This window comes from Anopheles coluzzii, chromosome 2 (genome assembly GCF_943734685.1).
Source record: "Anopheles coluzzii chromosome 2, AcolN3, whole genome shotgun sequence".
Taxonomy (NCBI): Eukaryota; Metazoa; Arthropoda; class Insecta; order Diptera; family Culicidae; genus Anopheles; species Anopheles coluzzii.
In genome coordinates this window covers 20,666,788-20,688,024 of record NC_064670.1, presented here as the reverse complement: position 1 = coordinate 20,688,024, position 21,237 = coordinate 20,666,788, and the positions used below count along the sequence as shown (strand labels likewise).

Below are 21,237 nucleotides of genomic sequence, written 5' to 3'. Positions count from 1 at the left end.
CTCTGGCACAACAATCCCTGTGCGTAATAGCACGAGAAGTTGGTTGGAATTTCACCTCCAACGGCATCTTGCGCTATGACACACACACACACACAGGCACTTAGTGTCCGCAAGATTGTTCGCTTTGTATGCCCGTTGCACGGTAGTACCGAGACGCGGCTCTATCAGGCAAGTTGTTCAGCAAGAGATAAGAAAAGATGGTAAGGAGACGGAGGATAATTTATTTCCCTTTGCACTGCCACTGCATCACATTCTCCGAAAGCAAAACTAAACCGGGGCAACATTATTTCCCATGATAAATGTATCATAAATGAAGCATAAATTCTTGCGGAGACAGGCGTTGGTTGTGCGTAGTTAGCGGACGGGACGTGTAGAAAAGCAGATGATCGGAGCGCGATGAAGGGAGATCGTTAGAAGCCGAGACACACTTGCCGGTGAGAGCCCTTTTTGGCCGTAGGTCAAGTTCAAGCAACTGTGTATACCTCCTCCAGTGCCAAAAGCCAGTGTTTCTAAGCCATTACTTGAAGACATAAAAGGCGATTTGTGGGTTAAAAAAGGGACTATAATGATTCTACGACACAACTGCACGTGCCACCGTCATCACATCTGTGTGCCCTTTGACGGGAGCGAGAAAATGCATCAAAACTATCATATGCCATCAATGTGGGGAACGCTTCAACAACATGTGTTAACGATGCCCGTCACACCTTAACCACGCAACGCGAAATCGGAATCGGTGTCACGTGCCTCCAAACGGGATGCTGAACTCAGACGAACTTCTCTAGCACGATAGCACGTATGTACTAATTATAGCGCGAATCTTACGTCTAGCAAGGTCTAATTACGATCTTATCGAGCACACCTCATCCCCGCTACAGAGATTCATGCATTTCCATGAACTGTGTGCCGCCGGAGAGAGAGATCAGTGAGCAGGAGGCCAGTACAATTTGCCAAGCACACACAATAGAGCCCGGCGGCAGGTGGAGTATTCTTATGTGCTAAAAATAGCTCCGTACACTGATGCAGGGAGATTAGATCGAGCGGATTTTTTTTTTGTACAGCCATTCAGGCAGGAATGATCATTTGCAAGCAATCAGGAGAATTAAGAGTACATTTCTTGGGATTGAACATTGAAATTCATTCTCCACGTTTTTGCGTTCCAAGTCACGAGAAATTGACTTCCCATTAACGATGACAGTCTTCAGTTGATCAGTTCCCCACTAATAGAAATGCCGCTATGTATTACCATCTTGGAAGTGATTTTCATAGCATATGCACTAAAAAGGCAACTCGTAAGATCGTTTGAAAGGTGGTCCCCAGAGCAACAAAGTATCGGACCAACCGTCCCTATCCATTGAGCTGTGTAGCTCTATCGGGTCGGTCTCTGCCACTAAAAATCCCATCCGCGCCGATTGCAGCCCAGTGTCCACCCCAGACTGTCCAGATTGGCCACGGCTTTTTATGCAGGCAATGAAATGCAAGCTCACATACATTAATGCGATCCAATCAAAAAGAAATAAATACAAACCGTCGACATATCCAGCGTTCTTCTCTTCTTCTTTTTTTGCCATCCAAACCTAACCAAATGGCACGTTCTATGCGTTACGTTCTAGCAGCAACTCCCATGGTCATGACCCGCCGATGTCGTTGTCGGCTAAACACCACAGATAGGGGTGCCCCGTGTGTGTGTTTTCGTTTGCCTAGAATAAATATTGCCCTACCACCGAGTGTGGCTTTCCCGAGGCCAGCTTAAGCTAAGCAAACGGTAGCTGCTCCTCATCGTTCCCTCGTTTGGGCGGCGTTGTGATAAACTTTCTGGCCCCTTTCTACTTCATTATTTGCATGACACGCGAGCACCACTCTCGGCCAACCGTTTCCCTTTCTGCCTTATGTGTCAATAAGACGCAGAAGCAAACGAAGGCCCTTTAAGAAAAGCTTCGATGCAATCGCTTCCGCCGCTACGGTGTATCAAGTGTCACATGCACCAATGCTCTCTATGCGCATTTGCGCTGCTGGTTTGCATTTAAGAGGCGCATCCGCTTAAGCTCACACAGCAGAGACGACTGCAACAATGTTGCGCAGTGTAGAGAAGAAAAATTATTTCTCATGAGCTCTAGAACAGAACATCGCGGCATCGTGCGGACTGGCGGGAGAGTGCATACGTCTTTTTTTTTTTCGTTTTCTACTGCCACTTTCGTTCCCCGAATGGGCTCGTCGTGCATTTGGAATCTCGTGGGAAGAAATATCTACCGATAACGGGTTCCGTGCACCTCTTCAGGGGTAGCATTTTGAAGCGGGCCGCCCGCTTATAACCAAATTGATGCGATTCCCTTGGTTTGATCGTGCTTCTTCTCAAGTGGTGGATAGCGTTCTTGATGATCCGCCGCGGCTTGCGTATGCACTACTTGACCAACACACGCCCGCGACATTAATGTTTCCCAAAGTGGCATCGTTACCCGTTTACAGAGACTGTGCCTGGGCTGCTACCTGAGCGATCGTAGTAGTATGTTTGTTAAAAACAGACGACCCATCCAGGACGGCTTCCGTACACATTCCATATTTGATAGGCGACGACGTGAGTGCGCCACTCGTACGGGAATCTCGTACGGGAAACAGTCGGGCATAGCGCACAAACATTAGACGGTGATTGGTTTAGGATATCGCTAGACTAACACACCGAAACGATCATCAAACGTTTACCAAGCAAATATAATTGACCCGTTTTACGTGCTCGATTGGGTTTATTACTTTTTTAAAGCTGCCTTAAGTCCCAGGTTCTATTTGAACTTCTACGCATTTCTGGGCACAGAAAAGAATCCCTCATTTCCTCTTCAGCAGATATTCGTGTTCTTGAGCTTGGTTCTAAGTAAAGTAGTATCCCCTTTGCATCATCAAATTACACAGCAGCTTAACGCTAATCGTTACGTTGTTTGATAAGCCACTGACAGTGATGGATTGTGGAGAAAAGTCATGTGGCACGGGCGAGCGTTTGGTATATATTTTATGTTTAACAAACGAATCTCAAACAAAATTGATTCTTCATCGCTCGAACCCTGCACTTACTGTTTGTTATTGAATGTTGTTTATACTTCAACTGCACTCCAAACGTTTCAAATTTGATAAGAGCTTCAACAGTGTGTTGGGGATTTCAAAAAGAAGACCACCAATCATAGTTCCACTCACATACAAAACGGGAAGTCGATGCCCAGTTATCAATAGAGCCAAACGAGCATTAATCCAAAATTCAAACTGACCGACCACACACCCCGCGATCAGTAATCAAATTCAATTTCGATGACGTTAGTGACCCGCTTCTTCTTCAATTATTGTAGCGAAACAATTAACATGAACGTCATTCGATGCAGGAGCCACTTTAAATGTACCTTTTATAGCATGTACATTAATATGGTGTGGTGCTAGAACGCATTATCCCCTAATTCTGCTATCCCGGTTCCACATACCAAGACAAACGTGATTTCAGTCGATCGATCGATCCAAAATTAAAGACACACGGTTTGCTCAAATGCAAAGATAACAGTGTTTCCATTGCAACAAACGTATCCATCGACCTTGCACACGGCTACACTTCGCCAACCCTTTCGTCTAACCTTAGTTGAAGTCGAAAGGGGCCACCGCACAATGCCGCTGCTGCTAATTTCCGTGGGAGCAAAACGTGCCACGGCTTTTCGGAATCCAGTGCGTAAACGCATCCGCCTCTACGCAACAAACAAAACAGAACCTAAACACTCTCATTATCGACCCGCACGGGGTGGGTTTCGAGCAAATTGATAATTAGACAGCAACACACAGTGGAGAAGCAGCATCCAACTCCACCCTTCACGGATGTGGGGAATGCAACTTGCTTTCTGGCTTGTGTGAACCCACGGGGCAGGTGGAGAATTACGCTCGTGTGGTTATAATTGATGAACGATGAACTATGCAACAATGGAGAAAAAAGTTGATAAATAGAATAGAAATGATTGTTCGGGCGAAAATCAATTGAATTGATATCGTGGAAAGTGTACGATTGTTGGGAGAGACATTCAAAGATATCGCTGATTTTCAGCATTCCTATTACACTGTTACCGATCGGGTGATCGGGAACAACATTAGAATAGCGACACGGGATCGCCACTTACAACAAACATTGAAGCTACGCGATACTAATATACCCTGCCTGTCAACCCCATTAGGCCGATATCTGAGCTGGGCACTTACTCCAATCTTGTCCAAACTGCGAACCGACGCCTGATGAACGCTGGTAAATGGGCGCTGCGGTACCAGCGCCTTGCACATCATCATCGGCACATCTTCTGCCTCATCCGCCGGTCGAACGTTCCGCCGCCCCTGCTCCTCCTCCCCCTCCAGCGTGTCGTCCCCTTCCTCGTCCGACTCGCCAATGTCGGAAGTGAGGGGCGTACAGCTGTGGCTGCGCAACTTATTACAGTGGGCCGGTTCGCTGGCGGACCGCTTCAGAAAGCTCGCAGTAGTGGTGGCCGTTGCAAACGCCGCCGCACCAATAATCAACCCCGCCAGCCCGGTCGTGGTCGAGCCGCTGCAGGTGGAGATCGAGCTGGCCCGCGGTGGATCAATCCGGAAGCTCGGCAGTATGGGCGGCTGCAGCTCGTACGAGCAGTCGGGCGATATTTCAAAGTGCACCAGCTTGGTGCTGACGCGGCGCTCCGTCGTCCTGCCGTTGCCGATCGTGCCGACGAGCGGCGAATGTTTTGCATCATCATTTTCATCATCGTTGTTTCGTTCGTCTTCCGGTTCCTCGGTCTCTTCCACGTCCGAATGCGACGGTTCACATTCGTACGAGTAGTCATAGTTTTCGCCCCACACGAGCGTCCGGTTGAGCGAGTCGGACTCGCGGCGCACGAACGACACCGACAGCCGGCGCAGATTGTCCTCCGTAAGGGCCGGCGAGGTACAGCGACTCCCGTTCTCCGAGCTGTTCTCACTGGTCGTCGTCGTCGTCGTGGTGGTCGTCGTAAGGGACCGTTTCGCCCGCGGACTCTTGAGGCCACCCTCCAGGCTGTTGCTTTTCTTCTTGGCGGAGAAAAAGTTCAGCAGATTCCCGTGGGACGGCTGCTTCGGCAGCTCCGAGTTGCGGCGCCGCTGGAAGTGCTTCCGGATGGCGAGCGGCGTACGGAGTGCCTCCTCGAAGAATGCTTTCGTCGAGGAGGAAGCCTTCCTTGCACTGGACTTCGCAAGTGGGCAGTTGATGTCGCCCGTGCTCGGTCCACGGTGGCTGTGCGCAGTGGACAGGGCAGCGACTTCCATCGACACCACACTGTCCCGAGGGTGTGACGTCGGCTCGCCAAACAGTAGCCGGTCCGGCTGTCGATGGTCCGGCCGTGGCGAGCTCTTGCTACTGCACGTATCGTACTGGTCCTGTTCCATCGATTCAAAGTCCGAATCGATGAACGATGCGTCGGCCGGTGGTGTAAGCAAATTTAGCCGATAGTTTTCCGCCTCCTCGTCCTCCGCATCGTACCGCGGCTGGGCTTCAGTTTTCGCGTCACCACCACTCCGTATCTTAATCGGCGTCGATGTTGACCGCTGAGCAAAGCCACCGCGATCATCTTCGCACACGTGTGCTTTCGCGGCATGCTGCTCCTCCGTCTTCACCTTCTTCTGCACGGACGCGTCCAGATCGTTCGCCGTGGTGTCGGAATCGGAGCTGAGGGCGTGCTTCGAATGCTCGCAGGACGGACAGGAACGGCCCGCCGGGGTAGCCGGAGCACCGAGCAGCGACTTGAACTCGAGCACGTTCTCAAACGACGAATCGTTGGCACTCTTTAGCAGGGCGATAAAATTCTTGCTCAAAACCGGTTGCAGCAGGCTGCTGATGGCGGTCGCTGCACCGGACGATCCGGCCGTGCCCAAATCGGCAGCCGCCGCCGGGCATTCGAACACTGTTCTAACACTCGTGGTCACCTCGATCCGATTGCCGGGCAGGTGATGGAGAGCGGTGTCCGTTTCGTTGCGCTTCAGCGCACTTTCGTTCTTCGCGGACGCTGTACGATCACTGCCGGGAGACGACACCACCGTGCGCATGATAATCGTTATCTCCGATGCACTGGGCGGACCACTGTCCGGGCCGGTGTGCGCTGTCGGTGGGTCTTTCACTATCGTTCCCGTTTCGCTGCTGTTTGCCATGATGGACGATTCACTGGAGGAACGATTTTAGTACTGAAAAGCACTTTATATACACAGACACACGTAGTTTTTTTTTACCACGAAGGAAAAGGTTCTAACTTAAAGCGGACATTACACTTCACCGACTTTGTGGATTCCTTTGGATAATAGATTACACATTAAAACACACACTCACGCACCATCTTCTTGCTTCAATACACTCACAAGTTTGTCCCCAATAAATAACGAGCCTCTCATCACTCCAAATTCGCAACGATCGCCTTTGTCAACTACGCCATCGCAGAGCTGGTTCTGGCAACCATCACACCCCTTACCCCTACGTCTGGCCGCACACCGAAACGAACGAAACCCCGGATCGATACGATCCGTTCCAGTCTACATCACACTTCGTTCTAACCAGCCAGGGACAGGTTTTTTTCCGCCCGACTCCACGACGTACCAAAACACACAACCGCGCACATGGCGGGGGAAAAATAATGTGCAACCGCAACCGCTGCCACGAAATGAATCTTCCCGCACACGCAGCACACGCCCATAATTCTTTCCCCCCCTTTTTCCATCGTCGGCAACAACTGGGAGATTTGAGGGGGGGAAAGGGTAACGGCAATAGTGGGCACCCTCGAGAGCACTTGAAATCGAATGCGTTGCGCATGCGCACCAGCGCGATTGTACGACGCGCGCGCCACAGCAGACAGCAAAACGCGCGCGAATGGATCGCCGCGTTCGCCGTTCGGGCTTAATTATCAATCATTATCGATTGCGCGTACACGTTGCTGTGCGTTGGTGGTGGACGGAAGAAAGGTGAAACCGAAATTGGGGAAAAGCTTTTTTCGGGCTTGGAAGTCACGCACTTGGCCGCACGGAGCCTCCTCATCGCCGATGGTAAACTACTTCCGGGGTAGTAAGTAGTGAGGAAGGTATCACCATACGAGTGTTGAATAGCATTAAGTCACTTATACATTACACATTGCACACTGTCACAACGCAAAAAAATCAAACACAGACGCCCATTAGATCGATTGCCCGTTGTATTTGTCTACTTCCCCGAATAACCCCCACTCGGCGTTGGGATGTTTTTGTAAGATGGTTTACGCACTATCGGCAAAGGGACAAGGCAAACCCTGTTGAATCAAACTGCTCGATCGAATCTATTACACCAGTCACATATTTACCTTCCCATAAATGGGAAATACAAAAACCTTTTGCCAGTGGATGAGCATTCGATCAGCCGGATTTCCTCCCGCCAGATGGGACCGACGACGGATGCATTAACGAAGTTTAGCACCACGTAAACAAACGCAAACCCCACCGCCCCTTCTGAGTGTAATGATGTACTCAGTAAAAATGTTGCTACAACTTGTAAACATCAGCACGAAACAAACACATTTGAGCTGAAAGAAAGAGAAAAAAACATTGCAAATGGTGATATCATCCTTGGGCCATACTATGGTTGCCGAACCGTCGAATCATCCCGACGATCAAAACAACAGCGCTCAGGTGTCCCGCGACTACCGGGTCCCGGTGGAAAAACAGAGTCTACGGGTGGTCCACTGGTCGTATTTATAGGAAATCTCCTACGCACCAGAAACTCAAGACACACACACACACAAAGATGCTTTTGCTTGGAAAGCAGCGTCATCCGGCCCGGGCTGTTGTTTACAGCTGATAAAAATTAAATGCTAAAAGGTGTACACATCCGTGTCTCGACGATCAACGTCACTAGCAGAGCTGACCCACATCATCATTTCCGACACATCCAACATTTCCTTAATACCAAACAAGTGCAATTGGTTTATTCTTTTCGCTCCTCTTCCAAATTTTGTCTAATCCGTCATATGCTTTCTAAGAACTTTGTCGGGTATCACGCACGATTATAACATAACACCGAAGGTACCCCTAGCGCGCACAACCTCGTATTAGTTCACACATTGCTTGCAATGAGTCACTGTCTGGCGGTGTGAAACGATGACAGTAAAATTGATTTAGGGAATTTGCTTCAAAATTCCAACCCCCGGAAATGCGATAAACAACGCGCGCGCACAACATGACTGATCACGTATAACACACAGTATAACAGTTTTGTTGCCGTCTTCAAGTGATCACCTTTCCGTGCAGAACCAACGAAAGCTGAGCGGTATAATTAAACAATATTAATTAAACAATATTAGATTAATAAATAATAATAATAATATTATTTATGAAATATTGTTTAAGGTTTCACTCCTCCGCCTCAACGCACAGAAAGATACGCGCCAGAAACATATTCATGGGGTATTGCAATCGATACACTCACAAAACGATTAACACAGAAAAGCAACCAACAAAAGGAGAAAGTTACAAATTGTCGCCTTTTTTTTAAACGCGCCCGTTGTCATCGCAACAACATCACATAAATCACACACACACACGCAAACACTAAACGGTCCATAATGGGAAACGGGCTCGCTCCATGTTGGAGATGTCGATGCCACTCTCTGCAACCACCCGCGCTATCACTACGGTACACGCTTGCAATGCTGCACATTTGCCAAAACTTGCCTTACACCGAGCATCGTTTATCGATTATTAAAGACCACAACAATGCTTTCGCGCACCATAATACGTGGACACAAGAGCGGAACTATCGCACACCGATCAACTTGCACTCGCACCCATCATCACAAACGATCGATTGGACACGCTCGCGCACCAGACACACACTCCTGACGCGATTGATGCTCTCTGCTCGCTGCGGTACCGAAGGTGAACTGACTCAGGCGCTGCTCGGCGTATGACGAGGAACCTCACCTTCCGCACTCTGTCGGAAGCAGCGGCAAAAAGTAATCGAAATCGACGCATTTGGTTTGTGCCGGGCCTTTCTTCAACAGTGTAGAAAAAGGAAGTAAGAAAGAAAGAGCAACCCCAGGAGCCAGCTGTGCTGTCGGTCGGGGATGGTCGGGTCGCGCAGTACGGTCGAAAGCACAGCTGAGAGACGAAGGACGATCATCATCGCCACCACGCGACCGCTGCTGCTGCCACTTGCAGCCCGAGTGCAAACGAGAGTAAAAGAGACGAGGGGTCCCCTAAGAAATGTCTGCCAAAATCTTCGCCCAACCGGGATGCGGGATGCGGCCCGGGGGCTTCGCAAGACGCGTTCCTTGTAGTATTGCATTTTTAAAACTAAAACCCTTATTTGCTCCCTGGTTCGTCGAGATGGAACCGCCGCCGGCCCGGGCACCTTTTACGGACTGCACACACATGCTGCTACCCGCACGAACGCTGCCGCCGCTACACGCTTTCGTACGCGGCCGGGGTCTTCGATGCGTGCAAAAGGGAAGAGGCCACCACCACATTGGCCGTTCATTGCCAGGGCCGTCTGTGTGTGTGTTATTATGCTTGATCCACCCCTGCCTCATAATGAAGAAGCTCTCGTTTCCCTTGTACGTGTGTCTGTTTTTGTGTTTCGGTTCAGTGGGCCTAGATTTTGCGTGCACTGGAGCTTGATCGAGTGTTGTGTTTGCGCTGATAGTTTCCGTTGACCGTTGACGGCTGCACGCGGCACCGAAGGGTAACTCCCGTCCTTCGCGTAAAGCTTGGTTGCACTTGCACTTTTAGTTTGCGAATCCGTTCGGTGCATCCTTGTAGAACGATTATGTCCATTCAGTGGACGATTCAGTGTGAAAGGGTGTGACACATAACTGACCTCAAGCTAACATTCATTTCATTTACCCCGACCCAGTCTGGGTAGCATCAATGGTAAGGATTAATGTATTTGGCAAGGAATTAAGACAGGTAAAAGTGTTGCCTCAGGCTGTAGCAATCTCTCGCCGAAGATGAAATAGAGAGAGACCTACTTTAAGTCAGTTGTACCCCGATTGTTTCATCTCTACTATTTTCCCCAATTGGCCATAGTTCCATTTAAAAAGAACGTATAAGTCGTACAAAAACGCGGGAAGCCCACATCGCTTCACAGTTAAAACCACTCCACAAACAGAAATAGGACAAAGGATCCCTTCATTAGGCCTCGAAAAAAACGCGCCAAGAATGTCAAGATTGTATCTCACTAAGAATGAAACAATTCGATAGGAACCCTCGGCTCCTTGTTGCGTTAATGTAACACAAACTGTAATAAAAACGAATGTAAAATAAAAGCTGCACGATGATAATGGGACATCCATCCGGACCGATGGTAATAGGAAAAAAGCACCCAACTTCCTTCTTCCCTTCCAACGCGTTCAATCACCCAATCCACAAACACACTCAAGGGCTTAAGAAATCCACCCAGCCATGCGCACTTGTGTGGGTAAAGCAGGGCAGCAGAGCAAACTCATCCCAATGTTCCATCATTTCGACCCCTCTCTATCGACCTGCTGACGTCGAAATCCAAAGGAGCAGCAGCGAAAAAAAACGAACCTCATATATGGACCGTATAAATTTAACCGAATCAAAGAACAGGTGATAGAAACGTTGGTAGAGTGGTGTAGATGTACGTGACCCTTTGCAACAGCAGGCAGTTTGTTTTCGGCTTCAGGATTGTCGACAGGACGGACGGGTCAGGAATAGAATGAGCACGTGCCCAACAGAGGCAGCCCAGACGGCTGCACGCACGCAACGTTTTATAGAGCGCTGATCTCACTTACTGTTCGATCCTTTCAGAGTTCAGGGTAGCAGCTTCAAAGGACTTGCAAGAAGTTAGACTCGACGGAAGTGGACGCGTGGTCTAAGAGAAGATCGATTGAACGGAGTCGTCTTTGTTTTTATGCAAAACTTACCTATGGATGAGAAAAAGAAAGATAGATAAGATTAGAATTTCTGACTTTACGCTCATATGGTAGAGTGTATGAGTGAAAGAGTTTTATCATAAATTATATACTTTAACCAGGTATTACCCGGTAACAATAAATCGCAGTGGATGCATTTATCGCATAATGACTTTTCATTGTAAAGCCTTCTTATCTGTGTATGTGGGTGTTTCAAAAACAGACAGCCAGTCTGCTACGTAAAGATAAATCAATTCTCTTCTTGAACAACTAGACAACAAGGTATGAGATTCATTAGAACTCATTAATTCCAATGATTCGACCAACTTCTTAGTTTATCCTTCACTTGTGTTTGTGGTTGTTGCAAATACAAACCGCCCCAAGGGCACACACAAACGAACACTTGCGAGGCAGAAAACGATCCAATCGCTCCCAGTAACAAATGCACCGTATGAGGTGAGTATGATTCATGCAATGCAATCGTTACACCTTACATTTCATGTGACGCCAAAGAATAACAAATAACCAGACCAGTGACTAATACACACAAACCGACCCCTTGAGGCACCTCTCTGATACACTGCTGCTTGCGATTTCTTAAGGGAAAATTCCTTTGTGCACAGACGAAGCAAAAAACAACACACATATTACATGGTCAGCAGTGTGCAGTCTTACCGTTTTTATCTCTTCTGCCGAGTTGTACCCACAGACGAGCCCGTTCAGCATCATTTGCATAACGCCGGTCGGTTTCTTCCGGTGCAACTCCAGGCTCGACTCCATATGCATTACAGACTAGATATATCACACTTGGAAACACGCAGGAACAGCTGAGCACTTCCTCTTTCTATGGCACCTTTATACTACCCACTTGATGAGAGATTGCAAAGCCTCATCGTATTTAAACTCATTTTACGATCAATGACAAACGACGACAAACTAACCGAAAGATATCACACACTATGCCACCATCAGCATCAAACACAGCCTGCAACCTGCACCAATTTATGATTATTTGTCACAGGTTGATGAAACGTACCACTCCGGGCGACAGAAAATCACACACTCAATCAAGCACCAACAGCACACGGTTACGACTGGCGAGAACGTTTCTTACCACCAGCGCGTCAACACACGATGACAAAACTTCTCAATCAGTCATCAGAGATAACGTTCCGTACGGTTGACGGGCGGGCACGGGGCATCTCAGCACGGGTTTACGTAGCAGGCCACCCAACCGAGGAGTGGAACCTAACATTTCGCTCTTCGCTGTGTACGGACGGTGTCGACGGTGACGGAATTGGACCATGCTTATCAGATAAGCGTAAGGTAGCGGGCGGCCACGTCCTCCGAGCCGTCTTTTGGGACGGCAGACAAGACATTAGACGTGTTGTTTGGTTGTAAAACCGAATCGTTTGATCGGTGTGATTTTAAATTGGAACAGCTGATCACTTAATTGTGTTTCAACGTTTTTAATTTGCAATTATTTTAAAAACAAGGCTCTATAAATGCTTGTCCACATTGGTACTTCCTTTCAAAAGAAGCGACCAAGTCAATCTTAATTTAACAAAAATATGCTTTTTTATCCAAGTCTATCCACGAATATGCTCTATTTGCAGCCATTTACTGCCATCCCTTTAACTCCAAACGTATAACTAATTGCTCTAGCACTCTTGCGGGCGAGATGCAATGAAGTTGCGTACTTACAGCCAGCAATCCAAGTCACGAAATTAGTCCCTTTGAAGCAGCAATGGCAATGGGAGGTCAGGCAGGCAGGCAGGCAGGCACATGACATACTTCAGACCCAGATCCCAGATGAACATCCCAGCCGAGAAGCGGAAGAGCATGAGCATCGGTCGCTAGAGTGAAGCCATCTTCCACCGCGCGCCCATGGCGCACACTGTGGCACTTTCGGTGGGTGTGCGCGGAGAACCTTTCCGGTTAATAGCTCTCAATTGGCATCAATTAAACTTTTAACTCAATCAATTTCAATTTCCTCTTGCTTTGCGTTCACCCGTGGCCGGTGCTTTACTTGCCTAACATGCGGCGGTGATGATATATAGGTGTGCAACACGATTGGCACAGCACCGGGGTGCAGGATGGGCAATCGAACACAAAAAGGTGTTCACAAAGCAGGTCAATTTCTACGTTCTATTGCAAAAGACATTCGAACCATGCCCTATTACAATTCACTTCGTACACACAGACACAACGAAGTTGTTTTGTTTTTGTGCAAACTTTAACGGCTATCTTCGTGGTCACTCACTCACAGAAACAATGCATCAACACGCTTCAAGACGCGCAATAATGGTCGACCGGATGTGGTTTTAATACTGAGTGCAACTAGCATGTCACCAGCGGTACGAACCCTCCGGACTCGGTGCCACGAATGCTGCTGTGAGGGTGTGGATATAGTTAGCCATATCCCCCGTACCCGTCGGAGGATTTCCACGCACAGTCACAACCAATACTGTACACACCAAGGGGAAGAGATTACTCACGACGATGCTGAGTCGTCGTCGTCACACGACAACAATCTAGACAGGCATTGGCCGACACAAACAGCTCTCTTGCTCCGTCTCTCGTTCACTGATTGTTTTTGTGTACGGAGATGTACCGCGGCGATCAACCCCTAGTATAGTACGTCACGAATGTTTGTATCGCATTCTTCGTCATTAGATTTTCTAGGAACGGTATTTAATAGAAAGCAGTTAAGAGCAGCTAAAATAGATACAGACAAATCACATTACATCATTGAACGGCGTACAACCCGATAATGCCCTTTGGGTAAGTAGAGGAGCGTATATAAAGTTGCTTAAAAGGGGTGGAAAATAAAGAGGGTCCTGTGTAAATACGTATAAATAACCACCTGATTCCGTTCAGGGCCGGTACGGCTGAGCAGCATGGGGCTACACATAACATTACTAACCAGATGGACCTTATTTGTCATTTCAGTTTACATTGAACCCCAAGACCTATCGCATCTTATCAACTACTGCCAAACTAAAGAAAACCCATCCGAAGCAAACGCACTCCAACTAATGATAAACATATCTTCTTTTTGATGTAATGACATTAGAGGTCATGTTGAATTACAACTAATACCAAACAATACTCTCCCAACACACTTACCTCATCATACCGCAGATCCGGCTCGCTGTACGTTGCCTCCAGAATCTTCATACCGCTAAGCCGCCGTTCACGTTCCTTCTTTTTGGCCGCCACCGCCACCAGCTCACCCTCGCCGTAGCACACGTCCGGCGCCACACTTTTACCATGCTCGACCGGCTTCGATCGATCCTCGCCCTTGGCTCCGCCGAAGCTACCACTTCGCAGCTCCTGCAGACTGCCCCAGATGGCGGAAAACCCTCCGCTCAGCCGTTTCGTAGCCCGGCTTTTTCTACCGGGCGTCCCACTGCCATGGAGGACGCTTTTGTTCGCCCCATGCCGTACACTGTCCTCGCCGTCGTAATACATCTCACCACCGCCAACGCTCAGTCGCTTATCACCGCCGCCGCCATTACCTGCACCACTATCGCGTGCACCACCATCAACACCACCAACCCCGGAGGAGGATAGTGTGGAAATGTTTTCGAAGCTAACCGATATGGGACGCGGCAGCCCAAACACTTTCGGGCTCAGTTTGTACGCCGTCATCTTATCGCCCCCGCGGCGACCGTGTACCGATGCGTTCTCGTCGGCCGTCGGTGCCATGCCGTGTATGGCGGCCAGCTTCCCGTTGCCCGCCTTCGCCGTGTGCGTTGTGCACGCTTTCTTGGACCGTTTCACCGGCTTCAGGGGCTGCAGGAACACGTGCTGGTTGGAGTGGTTGCTGTTGCCGGCAGACCGACCGACCTCATCGCTAGCGGCTCCCGCCGGTCCCGCGCATCCGGAAGAGATGAGCGTCAAATCGTCGATCGAGAGTTTCACCTTCAGCCGCTCGTACGCTTCCGCATCGAGCAGCATCCGTTCGTTGATGTCTTCGTCACCGTCGGGCGGTTTCTTCCCGAGCGACAGGATCATATCGTCACAGGACCGGGCGGCCAGCAGGCTGTTCTTCACGTTGTCATTGTTGTACCGTTCCAGATCGAGAAACAGCTCCTGCATTGGCGGCACATCAATGGCACGTTCTTCGACCACATTGCCCTGCTCGTCTAGCGTGCGACCACCGCACGTCCACCGATCCTGCGCCTCCTCCTGCTCCATCAGCTCGGACGGCTCCGCGTCTTGCATACAGTTCAAAGCATTCTCCTTCGAAGGTGATCGATCCGGGGAGAACGGTTTCGGATCGGGCCTGGCACGCACCGTCAGCCGATCCACGAACGGTGACATTCCGGACGACGTCGATGGGAAGCTGTAGTCGGCCGATTTTGATTTGCCGTGCGAAATTTGCAGCCCACTCCGCCCAGAAGGACCCGCACCGTCCGCAGAGCATCCCGCGCCACCCATACTCCGGATGTTGCGTATCGGATCCATCTTCGGCGGAATCTCGTTAATAATACCGACCGGGCGCAAAAAGGGATGCGATTTCCGGCAGTGTGCTCGCACGTTCGCTATCTGCTGCTGCTGTAGCAGTCGCTGCTGGGCCGGACCGAGCATACCCGGAAAGTCGACCAGCAGTATGCGGTCCGAGATGTTGCGGCAGTCGTTGTGAAACCCTATGCCCGAGTCGGAATTGCTCGACGTGGTGGTGATTTCGCTGTGGTTGCTCGGTTGCGGCGAGTTCGCCGCCAGCATGTCATGCGCATCCATATCCATCCCCGCCCCGCGTGGGTTAAGCCTCGGGTCCGATCGATTGCGCGGGAAGCCACGGGCGGCTCCGGCGGCGTCCAGATTCAAGCTCCTAGCGACGGGCGGCTTGCCGTACCCGCCCGGCCCTCCGTCCGCTTTGAGCGGCGACTTTAAGCTGTACATGCTGCGTATCAGATTGACCACGTACTCCGAGTTGGAGGGAAACTCGAGGCACAGGTTCGTGATCGGATCCTTCGTGCAGACGATGCGAAACAGGGCCGCCTTCTCCAGGTGCACCTCGTGCTCGACCAGCTTCCCATCGATCACAAACACGTGGCAGCTGTTCGAGATGACCACGTCCTTGCGCGGGTGGCTCAGCACATCCGCACTGTCGCACATCAGCCCGTCGGCGTAGATTGCCGACGTAACCAGGCCAAAGTAGCGGTTGTCGCTCTCGCTGCTGCTGCTAACGTAGCTGAGCCGGGCCGAGGCGTACTTCGCGATCAGATTGTTGCTCGTGTTGGTCAGATTCAGGCAGGAGGGCAGTATCGTCATCAGCACCGTCGTTGGGTTGCGCTTCTCCTGCCGCATCTTGCGGATGCAGCTGCGCACCGTCTGCAGCTTCGAGCTGGTCGCAATCTGCTTCGGCATCTCAATCGTGCCCAGATAGCCCACGATCGCCTGGTACTCGAGCGAACCCTCCTGCCCGGGGCCCTGGCCCGAGCCGGACGGGCGCACCAGCACCGCTTCGTCGCCGACCGCCCCTCCCAGCTGTACCGAGCGTACCATTGCACTGACGTTGGAAATATCACAGCTATTGCTGGCATTCGGGCTGTGGATCACGTTGTACGCGGTGGTTGCTCCCGGCGGTGTGGTATCGTTTACCACGCACTCTTCCGATCCATTTTCCGGTCCGCCCAACAGTAACGGTTTGATCGGGCTACTAGAGCCAGCTGCTACCATCCGGTCGGGGGCACCACCGCCGGCGCTGCAGCCCTGTGTGTTGGCGCGCGAGAACTTGGTCTTGTGCGGGTACTTGGGGCGGGTGCGTTGCTGCTGCGCACCGTGAAACAGGATGTCCTCGTCCGAGCTGTCCGAGTAGTAGTTCTCCGCGATGGCCATGCGTATCGTGCCGTGCGTGGTACCGATCAGCTGCACCACCGATTCGTGCGGCAGCTTCGACACGTTCAGCCCGTTGACCGAGATGAGAAAGTCGCCGGCGCGCAGTCCGGCCAGATCTGCCGGCGATCCCGCCACGATGCAGGACAGGATGCAGGGCTGCTGGCCGGATATGGTGAACCCGAACCCATTCGAGCCACGGTTTACTTCCACCGTACGGTTGCCATAGTTGGATCGTTTCTTGCGTCGGCGATGCGCTGCACCGCCACCACCACCACCGCCTCCACCACCACTACCACCACCGCCCACTCCTCCTGCATGCATGCTGGATAGATAGGGCTAAAACTCCTTCTGCACAACCTTCTCTTAAGCGTCCAAAAAGTGTCTTGTATTCTTGTACGGTGCTACTGTAGCATCGTTCACTGTTCGGATTCAATCGCTGCTGCCAGATGCAAAGCAGCCGCTCACATTCCAATCCGCTATTTGTACACAACACTTCCTGCCTGCTGCGAACGGTACCATCTCTTGCGCTCTTGATATTGCTCGTATTATTTGCTTAATGCTGTCCGCATTCCTTCACCACTGGGCGATGATGCCATTTAACCGAGAACAACAGCGTCGTGACCCGAGTGCAAATTCCATTGCCGCGGACGATGATGCTGCGTACGGGGAACGCTCGCAGCGGAGATGCACCGATTTCCCCCCCAAATCCGCGGATCAACTTTGCCACTGTAGGGCTCGTTTGGCTTAGAAAGTTTTCCACTGCCCAACCACTCGCGATCGGATGGGTTTTTTTTTGCCTTTCCCTCCTGTGGAGCTGCTCGCTGATCGTAGAAAGCTGTCAATTATGAAGCCAGCGCGCAGCCTCCGCGATCGATCTTCTTGTTCGCTTCTTTTTCTTCCTCCTCCTCCTCTGCAATTCCAGCTCGCTTCTTGTTCGGGCGGATGTGAAACGCGAAATTGGCTGCCGCGCTACACTTCACAAAACAACGGATTTTCACACACTGCGGCTGTTTGCCACACGGAATGCACAATTCTAAACGTTTTAACGCACTTTTAACAATGTCCTGCAGTACGCTAAATCCGCTTGGCAACGGTTTGTCCCAGCGAAAACAGAAGATTTCGTTACAAACGTAAACAAAACGAACCCCCTTTTTTCTTCTTCTTCTTCTTCTTCGGCGTCGGTCACGGTAAGCACACGCGAAAGGTGTGTCTCTGACAGTTCGTCTGGCCTCGCGTTTGACGTTTCGCGACGGTTTCGCGACGGGAAAAGCTCGCCTGGTGTGCGTGTGTGTTGGTGGCCAAAAACATCCGTCTCCCCCACGCACCGGCACACGACCGGGCGATCGTTCGCCGTGCATTTTCCGCTCAATGTTTTCGTGCTTCAGGCGTGCCGTTGCAGTAGCAGTAGATTTTCACCGTGCCACAGCACAGCTCACGCAACAGTGCGCACGGAAGCTGTGCACACTGCCAACCGCGGTTCGCAGCCCAGCGCCCGCAATAGACGACGGTGTGAGGCAACGTTTTGCAGCAGAACTTGCGGCCGCGGTGGAAGTGAAACTAGCGGCCAAAAAGCAAGAGGCACAGAAGCGAATGGAATCGCGCAAAACCAAACAGGAGGTGCAGCAGCGGTACAATGGTGCGGTCAAGCGGCGCAAGTGGGAAGATCCGCCCGAGGATCCGGAGGCGGTGAAAAACTTCGATCCCGCGTCGCGGGTCAAGCGCCGCAAGAGCATCATCCTGCTCGGGTACTCGGGCGTGAACTACTTCGGCATGCAGCGCAATCCGGGTACTAAAACGATCGAGGAGGATCTGCTGCGGGCGATGCAGAAGCGGGAGTGGATCAATGACGAAGGGTTCCGGCAGCCGCAGCAGATACAGTTCCAGCGAGCGGCCCGCACCGATAAAGGCGTGTCCGCGGCCATGCAGGTCGTGTCTATCAAGCTGCGTAAGGAGCATGCCCCGATGCACCGCGTGTGTGAATCTCCCACGATGCACACAATTAATAGTTCTGCTTATTTTCAGCTGACAATCTGGACATCGAGGCACTTAACTCCGAGCTGCCCGAGGACATCCGGGTGTATGCGGTGAAGCGCGTGACGAAAGGATTCAATTCCAAGACGAACTGCGACGCCCGTACCTACACGTACACGCTGCCGACGATAGCGTTCGCACCGAACGAGGAAAAGGTCGACATTCAAACGTACCGTCTGCCCGCGGAACGGCTGGCTCGGGTCAACGAAGTGCTTGCCCTGTACGTGGGCACGAAGAACTTTCACAACTTTACCAGCCGCAAGGAGTTTCTCGATCCATCCGTGAAGCGGTTCATCATGTCGTTCGAGTGTGATCCACCCTTCCTGCCGGACGGGTCAACGGCAGAGTTTGCTACGATTAAAATCAAAGGGCAAAGCTTCATGCTGCATCAGATACGGAAGATGGTGGGCCTAACCATAGCGGTCGTGCGCGGCCTCGCGGAAAGCGACATTATCGAGAAAGCGTTCGGCCAGGAGCGGTACGGCATCCCGACGGCACCCGGGTTGGGGCTTGTGCTGAGCAGAATTCACTACGACAAGTACAACAAGCGGTACGGCGAGGACGGTTGCCACGAGACGCTCGAGTTTGAGAAGGAGGAGCCAATGATACAGGAGTTTTTCAAGCGCCACATCGCATCGACCATCGTCGAGACGGAGCTGAAGACGAACTCGATGGTCGAGTGGCTGGAGAAGCTGCCGCTGCACAGCTACGAACCGAGGGATGAGAGTGAACCGAGCGAATGGAAACCACGGAATAGGAAAGCTTCCGACGATCAGGATGACGATGACGAATAAAAACAACTGGCCTTGTTATATTGCATTAGACAAACACTATCCTGCAGCATTGCTTCTTTCTTTCGAATGTTTTATTTCCATGAACATGTTTAATAATTCTACGAAACCCGTGCTCATTCGTCTTCCCTTGCCGCCAAACTAGCTATTGCCATCTTGAGCGCACCTTCACGCGTTTTGTTACCCCCAATGAAGCCGGTCTGGTGGCAAAAGTTCGATCCCGCAATACCCGACACCTTCTCTAGCTCCTCGTCCCGTACTCCGCGCCACGGTTTGGCCAGAAACTTGCGACACACAAAGCTGGCCGGCTGCAACGGCACGCAAATGACGCGCCAATCGTTTTCCTTATTGCAGTAGATCACGTACTTGGCCTGCCCGACCAGATTCTGCTCCTGCTCCAGCTGATACAGATGCTCCTTCCACGGGCACGGTTGTTCGAGCTCTAAAATCTCCCCCGACTCGTGCAAAGCCATCCGGTTGGCCAGCCCCTTCGACACAATATCGCGTGCCGGCCACCAGCAGCTGGCGTAGTACGTCACCTTATCGACAAACTCCAATCCCGCGTACGCTTTGGCCTTCTCGAACCGCTCCAGACAACCCGGCGCTGGCGTCGGTTCGTTCCATCGCGAATTGAACGCACCAACGCGCCCGCTCAGATGCGTCGAAATGTTGTACCGTGGCTCGCCGCCCTCGAACATCGGAACACCGTTGTCGATCGCGTCGATCTCGCTGATCAACCCATCGTACACCTTCGTGTAGACCGCCCGCAAACATTCGGCACTCGGTTCCAGGTTAAGCTTTTGCTTCAGTACCCGCTTGATCACTTCCTCGCCGAAGTACGTGTACACCAGGCCGGCGGAGCTGAGCCGAATGTCCCACTTCACGTTCAGCTCGGGCCGAAGCGACCGCAGCGTATCGTTGAACGATGCCTGATGGTGATCGTACCGGTGCCGGGCCCGATCGAACGTAGCCCCAACGTCCACCACTATGTCACACTCGTCCAGCTTGCTCGTGTCCCGCGTGCGGATGATTTCGGCCGACGCGTACTGGGGCAGCTGTTGCAGCATGAAGCATGCCAACACTTCGTCGCAGTGGAAAATGCCATCATGTGTACCGATTTTCACCGTGCCCGAAGCCGGGGTAGGAAGATCATCCTTGAAGCGCTTGGCCTGCTCCGAATCGTTGGATGCCATCGTCCTGAGTTGTTTGATCGTTGCACGTTGCGGGAGTTTTGAGCCGGGGAAGGAGCGCAAAGTGGAGGTGAAAATGATGTTGGCTGTGGAGTGAACGGAACCCGCTAAAATCCGACCCAGTGGAAGCAACATTTCAGGCAATTTACCTATAATCCGGCGTTTACAGTTTAGTTTTTTGTAATATTTGGCGAAAATATAAATTTAAACATAACCTCACTTTCTTCCCTTTGGTTTGACAGCTGCAGACTAGTGATGGGTCATCAGAATCGCACCCACGGCTCGGAATCGCTTCCAAGCCTTGCTACTCCGGCTCCGACAACTCCGACGGTTCCAGACGGCTTCGACGGCTCCAACGATTTCGACGGCTTCGACCGGCTCCAGGTGCCGACTAGCGGCTTCAAACGGCTCCAGTTGGCCCCGAGTTCGAAATTTTGCACCTACCTTCCGGAACCGCTTCCGATTTTGACGGAG

The 21,237-nt window shown here is 51.3% G+C and overlaps 3 protein-coding genes across 6 annotated transcripts in view; 1 reads left to right on the top strand and 2 right to left on the bottom strand.

The window, feature by feature from the left end:
* Positions 1-17,928, bottom strand: part of LOC120952015 (regulator of G-protein signaling loco) — a 40,812-nt gene extending 22,884 nt beyond the window's left edge. For 2 of the 4 annotated variants that reach the window (XR_005751235.2, XM_049611273.1), the window contains exon 1: positions 14,031-17,928. Coding sequence is in view for 3 of the 4 variants with exons in the window: in XM_049611273.1 (XP_049467230.1) it covers positions 14,031-17,072 (3,042 nt within the window). In the remaining variant the exon portion in view is untranslated. The remainder of the gene's footprint in view (positions 1-14,030) is intronic. The other 2 variants (XM_040371075.2, XM_040371076.2) reach the window with 1 other exon arrangement.
* Positions 17,929-17,998: 70 nt separating this feature from the next.
* LOC120952017 (pseudouridylate synthase 1 homolog) lies at positions 17,999-19,615 on the top strand. The gene is made up of 2 exons (XM_040371080.2): positions 17,999-18,696; positions 18,774-19,615. The coding sequence occupies exons 1-2, from the start codon at positions 18,120-18,122 to the stop codon at positions 19,574-19,576; spliced, it is 1,380 nt and encodes a 459-aa protein (XP_040227014.2). The 5' UTR covers positions 17,999-18,119; the 3' UTR covers positions 19,577-19,615.
* Positions 19,616-19,629: 14 nt separating this feature from the next.
* LOC120952018 (MYG1 exonuclease) lies at positions 19,630-21,003 on the bottom strand. The gene is made up of 2 exons (XM_040371081.2): positions 20,913-21,003; positions 19,630-20,849 (listed from the first exon to the last, which is right to left on the bottom strand). Exon 2 carries the CDS (start codon positions 20,764-20,766, stop codon positions 19,690-19,692), a length of 1,077 nt encoding a protein of 358 aa, XP_040227015.2. The 5' UTR covers positions 20,767-20,849; positions 20,913-21,003; the 3' UTR covers positions 19,630-19,689.
* Between the last annotated feature and the right edge of the window lie 234 nt (positions 21,004-21,237).

What these genes read in the sequence shown, in the direction of transcription:
- LOC120952018 (XM_040371081.2), bottom strand. Translation starts at nt 20,766, where the DNA reads ATGGCATCCAACGATTCGGAGCAGGCCAAGCGCTTCAAGGATGATCTT.
- LOC120952017 (XM_040371080.2), top strand. Translation starts at nt 18,120, where the DNA reads ATGTTTTCGTGCTTCAGGCGTGCCGTTGCAGTAGCAGTAGATTTTCAC. An exon ending in GGTCGTGTCTATCAAGCTGC is followed by an intron (nt 18,697 to 18,773) that starts GTAAGGAGCATG and finishes GCTTATTTTCAG; the next exon opens with CTGACAATCTGGACATCGAG.